The 12,281-nt window shown below is 37.9% G+C and overlaps 1 protein-coding gene across 1 annotated transcript in view; it reads right to left on the reverse strand.

Moving 5' to 3' along the window:
* The window catches only part of LOC124113291 (von Willebrand factor A domain-containing protein 3B-like), a 464,410-nt gene that overhangs the window by 427,722 nt on the left and 24,407 nt on the right, over positions 1-12,281 (reverse strand). The window contains exon 2 of the mRNA XM_046473587.2: positions 3,409-3,639. Within this exon, the coding sequence (XP_046329543.2) occupies positions 3,409-3,601 (193 nt within the window). The 5' untranslated portion in view covers positions 3,602-3,639. The remainder of the gene's footprint in view (positions 1-3,408; positions 3,640-12,281) is intronic.

The raw sequence follows: 12,281 nt of genomic DNA on the forward strand, positions 1-12,281 counted from the left end.
TTCTGGCTGCATACTTAAGTAGTTGTAAGCCAAGTATCAGCCTTCAAGCCTTACTCTTTTGTTATGTTTTACTTAGTTGGTCAGTCAACTTCTTGGTGGTCAATCAGAGTGTCAATCTTGGTGGCCCAGGCGTCCTTTGGATTGGCTAGTTTTAAACCTCTGTGTCCCACTTTTAAAACCCATTGTTTTCACCCCTGCACTTTGCATTTACACTTCACTGTGAATGGACTGAGAGTGAGAGAAAGGATATACTTATATAAAGGTTAGTAGATAAAGTAATAATTGTATTTTATGCCAGTGTAGCAGGTGTATATATTTGTATTTCAGCTTTTTGTAAGTATTTTCTATTTCAGCTTTCCTTTCTGTTGAATTATATTCAACAGAGGTTTGTTGGCATTTAAGGATGGGAATATATTTTATTGTCCAACAAGTAGTGTTTATCCCTACATTCTATGTCCAGATCAATCATATCCCAAGCTATCATGTGATTGGCCTAATTCAAACTCTACCTTCTTGCACTGACTAACTCTATATTGCCACTTTCACTATGCACTGCATTGGGAGATTTGGGGATCGTCACTAAAGGTTAGTTTATAAGATATCTTTACTTCTAAATAGGTTAAATAGTAATCAAAGGTTAGGCGTTATAAATAAGCATCTAAGCAGTAATTATCATATTTACATTAAATGATATATTTGTATTAATGTTGTTGTTTTGAATGAATGTGTTTTAGAGGTTGAACTTTACCCTAAGCAAGTAAAGTTCAATAGTGTATTTTTATAGTATCTTGTATACCGGTACATGCAAAGTTTTATCTACTATTACGGAAGTGCACAAACTATGCAATTTGATATTTATTTCATTGTATTTAGTTTGCATAGTAATAAGTCTGTGCACTTGGTGATACTATGATCTTGTCGCTTTAAGTATTTACATATTATGTACATATTATACATAAGTATTTATTCCTGCTCTTTCTTGTGCAGGACATATATCATGAGTAGTGACGGTTGACGTTGTCACGTTTCACCCCCTTGTGCCACACATAGGGTATGTGTGCATTTCTTTCATATCATCTAATAATACTTGGTTGTAAGTAATGTAACAATGATCGAATTGCTTTGATGATGATATGAAATATATTATGTTTTAATATGCATATACTATATAATCTGTTGTTTATTAAAACAGGGTGTCTATCTTGCTCATTCACTAATAAATAGAAGCCTCACACCCCGTAGCCGTCTTTGGTGTCATCTGTGTATATGTTATGGATAATGCCACCATGTACGAGTCTCATCAGGCCATAACTGAATAACGGACATGAAGTAGTACATATGATATAATATTATATTTATTGTACCATCTTTATTATCACTACTTCATGTCCGTTATTCATTTATGGCATGATGACTGTACGTGGTACGAGTTGAAAGCGCTATCGAATTAAAACTGTTCAATCTTACTCCACTTATTTAATTATTACTATATTGTGCCTGAGAGTTAGAACTTTACTGTGCTTTTTGTTGTTCGTTATATATATTTTCGCTCGGAAACGTCCGTCATCTGGGCTATAGCAAAACTCAATACACACATACACGTTTATACACATTTCCTCCCGCATCTACCGGTGATTCAGTTAAAAGGTACCCAATGATACAACTTCAAAATATTTTGATCCAATTGTAGGATCAATGTTTGTTTTACAGACAAGATTGGTCCAAATTACATTGACATGTAAGATTAACATAATGCAAGTTTAACAAGTTCAAATTGTCAGTGACATTTGACACTGAGTGAGATTTCTCAGTTCGCTATACGCGTCACTAATTTCGTGGTAGATGGGCCTTGTCGGTGATCAGATATCAGTTCGCTGTAGAGAGTTCGTTATGTCATAAATTATATATGATAATATATAGGAGATAAATCGTTTTTTTTTAACAGTTCGTTGTATCCGTTCGTTCGTTCTATCCGTGTTCGTTATATCTGCGTTCTACTGTATTTCATTTCTCCATATGTGTGTCTGTGTTAATCTAGGACACTTGTGTATTCAGTAACTTGTATTGTGTATCAATAAATTGATAATAGTTTAGATATAATGTTCATATGTGTAAATAAACATGTCTTCATGATGTATTTTATATCATGAACACTGAACAGGTTATCACAAGGAATTTACTCATTGTGACCATCCAAATACACCCCGGGTATATATATATATTGTTTGCATTGTTATAATATTATATTTATTGTACCATATTTATATCAAATGTATAAAACCATTAAACTGGCATATCTAAGCTTATTAATGTGAAATGTTGTACCATGAATAGCTTATAAGTGTTGTAGACTATTATTTAATCAGCTTCAGATTTAATGTGCTGGATAATTGTGTGTTTATTATTGTGTTCATTGTTCCAGGGTGTCACCAGGAAAATAAATAAACAGACTTCACACCCAAGCCTGTGTCATTATGTTTTGCTACATATGTACACATTTCTGGGTTTAACAGTTGTAAGGCAGACAAAGAAACGCCAACCGTCTCCTCCATCACATGGTTCTTAAATCATACATTTGGATTTCCATGTGCAATCAGTAGTGACAGTCTCTGCCCCTACCATGTAACATCCATTTCGTCGTCCTGTTCCCCTGGTTTAGGTTCATGTACCATCTGATCCAAAGAATCAACAATCCAAGTGTACCCTGTAAAATGCATCTGCAATAAAAAAAATGCAGAGGACCAACATATCCCATCAGTACCTGTGTTGTTGTTACCATAGCATCGTGAGACAGTATGTCCACAGGTGCCACCTCCCTAGTTGTTTCTGGAAACACTAACGTCGTCACCACAAGCAGCCCTTTCACTGTATCAGTCAAGTTAATGGTTTTAATCAGCTTGAAGGTGAGCATCCTGTTTATTTGTGTCAAATTCTTAGAAAGTTTATTTTTGACATCACTATTAAATAACTTTTAGAATAAGTTTTAATGTAAAAGTTTTGAGTTTAAAGCTAATGACAGGCAGACAGACAGACTTCAAAAGACAAAGACTCAAAATATTCTGTTTGAATGAGGTTTAAAGGCATGTTCAAGATTATTGTACTTTTTTAACAAAGTGCCAACTGAGAGCATGTTTAATATGGATACCCAACTGACACACATATACTGACTCCAAGCTGACCAGGCTGTGTTGTATCCCCTTAATGGTAAGCATCAAGCATGGTAACAAGTATCATCTCAAGGGCCCAGGTGATAGAACCACCGACCTTCCACTCTCCAAGCACACTCTTGCCACTTGACCACAGAAGCAGTCCTGGGTAAAAGTACATTTACATTGTGCTGCATCACGGCACATGATAAATATCCATTGGAACAATCTTACAAACATGACCCACAGAGGTCATACCTACCATCATTTAGCTGAAATCCAATTGCCGGCAATATGTGATTCAATGTCAGTCGGTTCTTTTTCAAGCCGTAGCTTTTCAGCCACTTCTTTGAGGATGTGAGTGGTTTAACATCCAGCTCCCATGTAGCCATGTGATGCGTCGTATTAACTACTGCACTGACATCACTCTCTGTCGACTCTTCCACAGACCTCATCTTCACAAAGTTCCTGGATGGAATATCAAAGCGGGCCCCTGAAACACAGATAATCAAACAGTGTTTAACTTCACAGGCCAAATTTTACTATGTTACTTACTAACCTGTGTCTGCTGATATCTATTTGATTTTAGGTTAGCATACCTTAATGGGCAACCTTTTTCAATCTATTGTCCCTTTACTAATCAATTAGATGCACTGATCAATCCGGTCCAGTCTTAAACTGAAAAGTGAATGTGGTATGCGCCCTATGAGCGGTACATGTAACTCAAAAGATAACATTCACCCTGGCCTATGGGCAGTAGGGCTGGCCTGGGTAACTCGGGTACTCAGGTTGGATGGATCCTGACTAGGATCCACAGTAGGGTACCCACAGGTCTATATGGTCATGTGGTTAGTCATGTCATATATTGTTTAATGATGATAAAGGTCAAACTCCATGGTTACACAAGTGAAAGTCACTAAATGTTTGCATTACTTTTTGACTGCAAGCAATCCTTCTGACTTTAATATGTTTGAGTAAATATAAATCTTTAATAAACTTCAATGTGTGCAAGATCAGATCATTTTATGTGAATCTAAAGCCCTGTTTATATGCACACTCTTTGCCCTCAGGGGTAAAATACCCCCCAGGGTAAATATACCCACGAGGGCAAAGGGTAAAATGTGGTTGTGTTTATATGCACTTGAATACTTGGGGGTAGATCATTGTCATATCATATAGACTCCGTGATAATATCAATCAGTTTAACTCATTTGAGTCAAGACAATGGAGAGGTTTGGATTGTAGTGCTCGGAAAAGGAGAAGGCAACGTTTTCTACAGGCATTTGCTCTTGCAATAAGCTCGTCTTTTCTACGAGAAAGATTAACCTGGATGAAAGAAAGAAGTTTGTGGTACGATATTGTTTTAAAAACATTTGATGAAGATCAATGGCTTGAAAATTTCAGGACGTCTCAAGCCGTGTTCCAAGTGATCTGCCTACAATTGGAGCCAGATTTGCGCCGTTCATCAAACGTTAAGCCTTGAAGCCTTGACCACTGAAAATCGTGTTGCAGTAGCTGTGTACTTCTTGGCCACAACAGTGGAGTACCGAACTATCGGTAACCTGTTTGGAATAGCCAGGTCAACAGTGTGTATCTGCGTCCATGACGTCTGCAAAGCCATATATCACAGGATGTCCAATGAACTGGTCAGATTTCCACGTGCGGGAGGTTGTTGATGGGTATAGAAACAAATGGAACTTTTCGAATTGCGCAGGAGCAATTGATGCTACACATGTTCCCATTATTGCTCCGAACTATTGCCATGCTGTTTTTGTGAACAGAAAAGGGTGGTACACCATCATTATGCAATCTGTGTGTGATGATAAATACGTATTCACAGATGTCTACATTGGTTGGCCTGGCAGAGTGCATGATGCAAGAGTGTTTGCCAGCTCTACTTTGAAGACTATGGCCGACAATGGAAGCCTCCTGCCAGCGTCACCTGAGTGGGCTGGACACTGCTCTTGTGGACATGCCGTTAGTTCCCATTGGTGACCCAGCTTACCCATTGTCCTCCTGGCTCCTGAAACCATTCACCAATAGAGGACAGCTCACAGCAGAACAGTAGTACTTCAACTACCGCCTAAGTAGTGCCCGTATGACGATTGAGAACACATTCGGACGGTTCAAAGGTAGATGGAGGCGTTTCCTCAAGAGGGTTGACGTTGATATCAATTTCGTATCAACTCTTGTGGCTGCAGCTGTTGCACTACACAACCTGTGTGAAAACAAGGATCAGCCCTACCTTCCAGGCTGGCACACTGCAGTCCAAGATACATCCCAACCAGGAACCACAGACAATGTAGGGATCATACATGCAACTGGCACCGACATCAGAGATGCATTGACCCTTCAGTTTTGCAAACAGTGAATCTGGTGGGGCAAATGTCGGAATGCGTTTATATGCATATAATAACCCCCTAGGGTAAATGTACCTGTGGGGTAAACACATTTGCCCTACCTCCAGAGGTAGGGCAAATTTACCACTCGGGGTATTAAAGCCCCCAGGGGTAAATGCGTTTATACGCCCAAATATACCCCAAGGGGCAGATATACCCACGAGGGTAAAAATACCCCAGGGGTAAATGGATGCATATAAACAGGGCTTAAGTAGCTTTTGACAGGGCTCCAAAAAATTTTCAATCTGACAACTTGAGACCTACAGTGGGTACCCGGTGTAAGCTGCCAAAATCTAGCCCCCTTCAGAGCATACCCGGGTAGATTTTGGGAGCTCCCAGAATCTACCCCGGGGTAGATTTTGGGGACTTTCCAGAATCTACCATCCTTTCCCAGAATCTACCCCCAGGGGGTATAATCTGGAAGTTCCCAGAATCTACCCTGGTGTAGATAATATAAATTGTTATCAAATCCAAAAATCCTGATATTACAGAGATATTCCTGTTATTATTTGCAGACGATATTATTTTAATCGCAGATTCTATAGGTGGACTTCAGAAGCAAATTGATGTTCTAGAAAAATATAGTAATGATTATGATCTAGATGTCAATTTGGATAAAACCAAGGTGGTTATTTTTAAGGGTGGAGTGGTGTCAAGAAAAGAGATTTGGTACCATAAAGGTCTAAAGTTGGAGTGTGTGTCTTCCTATAAATATTTGGGCGTACTTTTACGAGAAGCCTGTCCTGGTCAAGTCATTTCTCTAATGCTGGTTTACAGGGAGAAAAAGCAATGTTTGGAATTTTAAAGTCATTGATAAAATTACATCCTCTTAGACATGACTTATATTTTAAAATATTTGATATGAAAATAGTCCCAATTTTGCTCTATGGTTCCGAAGTCTGGGGTCTACACCAGAATGATGAAATGGAAACTATACATACATTGGCATGCAAGCGCTTTCTAGGTGTCAAATCGTCAACACCCAACAACATGGTTCGAGGTGAATGTGGGCAGTATCCATTATATCTTTATGCATACAAAAGAGGTATTGGTTATTGGATAAAGTTATTGAGTATGTCCGATTGTCGCTTTCCAAAGAAATGTTATTATATGATACTTCAGGCAGAAAGTAATGGTAAAATTCACTGGGTCTCAAAATGTAAATCTTTATTGTTCGGTTTGGGTTTTGGCTCTGTATGGGAAAACCAGTGTAAAAGTCACCCTCATTTGTTTTTGACAGAATTTATGTCGCGTCTGAAATGTAGTTATGAACAGGATTGGCATAGTTTTCTGGAAAAGGGTAGTAAATCTTTCTCTTATTCTCTATTCAAGGTATTGTTTGGTACAGAGTTGTATCTTAGCTGTGTGACCGTCAGTAAATTGAGAGTGGCACTAGCTCGGTTTAAATGTTTTTCGCATCAGCTGTGTATTGAAACTGGGAGATACGCTGATATCCCACGTAACAGACAACTATGTTGTGTTTGTAATGCTGGGTATGTGGAGGACGTGTATCATTTCTTGTTAGTTTGCTCCGGTTATGACAAGCTACGCGTGGATCACTTACCACAAATTTTTGTGACTATCCGACTAAACAAAAATTTCATATCATTATGTCTACAACTGATTGTAAATTAATTGAACGTCTAGCTATCTATATCTATCAAGTGATGTCATTTCGGAGTACATTATTGTCACAACAATAACAGCTGTGTACATCACATCCATTGTAATACAAATGTAACTATGGGCCGATGGCCTTCACTTACAAAATAAACCGAATTGAACAACAAATCCAAAAATTCAAAATGTTGTTTTATACATGCAAAGAAGAAATAAATATTGTTTAAACTAATAAAAAGTAACTTACAAATCACATTGACTTTAACTCTTGTAGTCATCATCAATTTGTAAGTTCGAAAGTTGGTGTTGAGAATTGTGTGAGGAAATGTCTTACACTTATGCTATTGAATAAGCTTTAATATGCTTTGTGAATAGACTTAAAGGGGCACTGATCTACAGCAATTTCCCAGGACTGGTTGTTGCCTTTGTTATTATTTGTTCCCAGTGAGTACCCGAATGGTATAGCAAAAACCTAGACTAGTTCGCGACCTGTGCTGCGCAATTTGTAAGCGCATTTGTTACTTTTATTGATAGTATAAGAGCGTATGGTAAACATGATCAACAAAATAAAATACAGTTTTGGAAATAATAAGGAAATGTAGGTATCTTTGTGGGTAGCATCGGTAATGGTGACGAAATTTTGATAAGTCGCTTGCTTGGTAATTGTGCGATTTTCGTTTACACTATTTTGACTTGCAACACAAAGTAAATATTTCTCCTGAGCATTGCTTATTTTATCGTGTTTATATTTTTACAGTCAAAAACTGCAAAATTTTCACTTAGAAAATTTATTAAACGCCTGAATATTCAGTTATTTTACAAATTGACAGAAAAATATTATTCCAAACATTTTTATGTTTAATATCATCACCAAGAGACTGAAAAGTACATTTCTATATTATTTGGCTTCTAGTCCTCCATAATAATCTATTGTGATGTTTTTAGGCCCTTTTGATCGTCTTAATCAATTTTAGTCAATTAGTCAAAGAAATGGACAGGTTTTTCAGTCAAAATGACTGAAATATTTACACATTTTATAAATTGACTGAGAGAATTACCTTTTACAAATTGACTGTAATATATACACACTTACAAAGGAAAAGACTTGTGAAAACAACGTTTATCGCGCATCGAAGAATTTCCCAACAAAGACGTAGAGGAACAAGGATGAATCTGTCCAGTGCTACACGTCTGCAGCTGTACAAAGAAACTTATTCGATGTCATGTGTCTCTGTAACAATCAAATATTTTAAAATATATATATATTGTTCCGGGATATTATAACCCGTGTTCGTTTCTCAACTGATCACTTAGATTTTTCAGGTGTTTTCTTAGGTGTTAAGTCTCAAAGGTCAGCTGAGAAAGCCTACGTGACAACTATTTTCATAATGTCCACGATTCCTAAAACAATACACTGAATTAGATAACAACGAACAATCAATAAACGTATAATCGGCTAACCCTTTGAACAAAGTATGTTGGTTTTACATCGGCACTATACGCCATGATATGAGTGTATTCCCTTTGTTTTAGTAAACCTAGACATGAAAACACTCACTTTTGACATTTCCACTGTGCAATATAACAGTGATTTATCAATCAATGTATTTTCTGTTAATCCTTTGACGAGGAACGATCCGTTGATTTACAAAAAAGTAAATCAACTGATCATTCATCTCTTGCAGGGCTGCCACATGCATATTACATAACACAGATTTCACCTCACTTCAAACCTGGATTAAGATTGAATAATTACCCCAGACACAATAAATGCCAAATGAGAACCTTTGTCAGGTATTCTGATTGGTGCTACCATTAATTACACCTGCAATAAATTCATTACCTGAGCATCAAGTGAATGATGACAAATACACAAATGTAGGGTTATACCATGAAAACGTGGATGACAATAAGGGAGTAGTAATCGTATTATCGACGCAATCCGAAATCCGAAAATGCTTTCACTGCATGGATACTTTTTTTTATTATTGAACTATAACAATCAGGGGTATTTCCAAATGACAACATCAGATGAGCTCCGCCGTTCTTTTTGTCAGTTTCTTTGGGCTGAAGAAATTAATTAACATGCGCCCTTTGTTGAAATCTTTATAGATCACGGTTAACCCAGCGAGTAAAACAAATATTGCCTCTAAGTTTATTTAGCTGTCCCTGCAGAGGGTAGCCCAGTGTCTTGTCACGCTCAGTTGAGTTGCGTATCATACGGGTACTCACAGGGAAAAAACAATAACAAAGGCAACAACCAGTCCCGTGGAATTGCTTTAGATCAGTGCCCCTTTAACTACTTTTGATTGGATATAAAATCAATTTGAAACCAATTATAAGTACCGGTATGCACTTGTGTCTGTAAGTACCTTTATTTGGGGAGGCATGTATCATGGTCATATCCCATTAGTCATACGCCCATTTGTCATACTCCCAATAGCTATACAGCAAATGAGGGATTAGTTCAAACAACAATAGGCATATACCCTTTGGTCAAAATGGATTAGTCCACTAATTAGAAAGCTTGGGATTAGTTTATTCTCTAATGAAAACATAAACGAATGTTATTAAACTAATATACCGGTACATTGAAGTTATTTGAACATAATACGTGACAGTCTTTGATAACCAAAACATTCAAATTAATGTTATTTAAATAAATACCTATGATGTTTTAGGAACAAGAACAGGATTCATCTCAAACTATTTACCGTTCTGAGTTAAATTGAGTTTACTCAATTTGGTGAAAAAACACAAACTAGTACATAAAAGTGTCTATGTTTTAGACTGTAGCATATCACTCTTGTTATCATGGCAGTATTGATTGAAGTGGAAGTTACTTCTAGGCGAGGTACACAGCAGGTACAAGGTCACCTTCACAACAAGAACTCTACAAAGGAACACTGTATCCACTGGAAGTGTGTCATGAAAACTTGCCGTGGTAGAAATACAACAGTTGGAACTATGTCAGGAACACCACTCCTCATAACCACGGCCCACAAGAACCTGACACAGTTAGATTTGTCAGTAACATGAGGAAGAGGGCCAGAGAAGAGATCACCTCGATGCCAACCCTGTACCAGGAAGCAGTTGCCCAACAAGATCCTGAAGTAGTACCTCATCTACCATCCTACGCAAGTCTCAGCAGTGCCCTGTACCGGCATAGACAACACACAATACCAGCACTCCCACTGGCAAGAGGTGATGTGGAACTTGAGGGAAAGTGGACTGAGACAGCTGACGGCTAACCATACCTGTTGTTTGCTGACGGTAATTGCGAAGAAAAGATGTTAGTCTGTTCCTCTTTGGATCAGCTGACTGTTTTGCAGTCAGCAAATAACTTCTACATAGAAGGTACATTTTCATCATGCCCAGCCCTGTGGAACCAACTCTACATTATCCATGCCAGAAGAGGTTCCAAGACCTACCCTTTGGTGTTTGCTCTTCTTCCCGATCGCCAGACGACAACCTACTGCCGGTTTTTCCACCGACTGAAGGCAGAAGTACAGCAAAAACTCAACAGAATCCTCGCTCCTATCACCGTTCAGACCGGCTTTGAGCAAGCCGCCATCCGAGCTATCGAGACTGAGTTTCCTGCAGCCAGAGTGAGAGGATGTTACTTTCACTTCACCCAAGCCATCTGGAGGAAAGTACAAGACTTGGGGTTAGCTGTCCCATACCAAGAAAATCCTGAGGTCAGACGCTGGGTCAGAAGAGCATCATCCCTGGCTCTGTTACCGGAAGCTGACGTCCAAGATGCCTGGGTTCACGCCATGGACGCTACGCCAGAACCAGACACGCTCAGAGATTTAATGATTATATTGTAACAACTTGGGTTGATGATGATGCTAGATTCCCCATTCCTCTATGGAATCACCACCGAAACATTGGACCTCGTACGAACAATAATCTTGAAGGCTTCCACTACCGACTGAACAAGTCTCTGCCACATCATCATCCAAACATTTATCGTTTTGTTGAACTGATCAAGCAGTTTGAGAAGTCTGAATCTGCCAAGATGCGTCAAATTGACTTTGGTGCTGCTCCCCAAGGCAGAAAGCGAGTGTATCGCGAGAAGGAAAACCGACTCATCAGATTGTGGGACCAACTCCAAGTAGGTCAGAAAAAATGTTTTCATTTTCTGGATGCTGCTGGTTTTCTGTATCCAACTGACCACTAAGTGTGAAACTGCAAATTATAGGTCATTGATGATGATATGTGCTATGATGAATAGATATGCTATGCTGAGGAGTATTAAAAGATTATTAAAAGTATTAAAAGTTGTAATTTTGTGTTTCTTGGATCGTTCCACTTTAATTGTGGGTATTACAAAGGTAGCATTAAAAGCATCTAATTTGTCCATTTACATTCTTATTCTTCTCAATATAGTCAGAGGGGGGTAATAAATTTCACAAAGTAATTGTCATTGTCTTAGTCAGAGTTTTTATATTATTATCAATAACAAACAGAGAAAACTAACATAAAATATGAAAGCAATTTTATTCTGAAAACCAATATCCAATGATTCCATGAATTATTTCAATGTCACTGGAGATTTATCACTATGCTAAAGTGTTCATGGAGGTTGGTAAGATACACTGCACCAATGGACAGTTTTTCAAGCGTGAATGATGATGGGTAGCTTAGCCATTTCAACTCCTTTCCATAATGGGTATAGACAACAATGTCGTCATAAACTAGTCTTGATCATCCATAATTAAAAGTGGATAAAATCGGTACCTTTGCATTTATATATATATACATGTGTATTACCTATTCAAATGAGTCACATTCTCATCTCACATGTGAGATTTCTTTGATTATGATTACTGTTTGGAAAAACTGGTCCTCCTACCTTTGTTTTCTCAATTTAAATAACAGGATATGAATGTTTTAAAACTAATTAGATGTGCACTGAATAGGCATTTATGTAAACTTATTCAGATGACAATGTTGTTACAGCAATTGACCAGCAGAGATCAAGGCTGAGTTAGTTGCATCCCCATAAAGAAAACTTCATGTACATTCATGAAATAAAAATGTTTAATCAAACAGGGCTTGAGTAGATAAAAGTTATAATCCCGGGTAGATTCTGGGAGCTCCCAGATTGTGG

This window comes from Haliotis rufescens, unplaced genomic scaffold, assembly GCF_023055435.1.
Source record: "Haliotis rufescens isolate VD_foot unplaced genomic scaffold, xgHalRufe1.0.p SCAF_7, whole genome shotgun sequence".
Taxonomy (NCBI): Eukaryota; Metazoa; Mollusca; class Gastropoda; order Lepetellida; family Haliotidae; genus Haliotis; species Haliotis rufescens.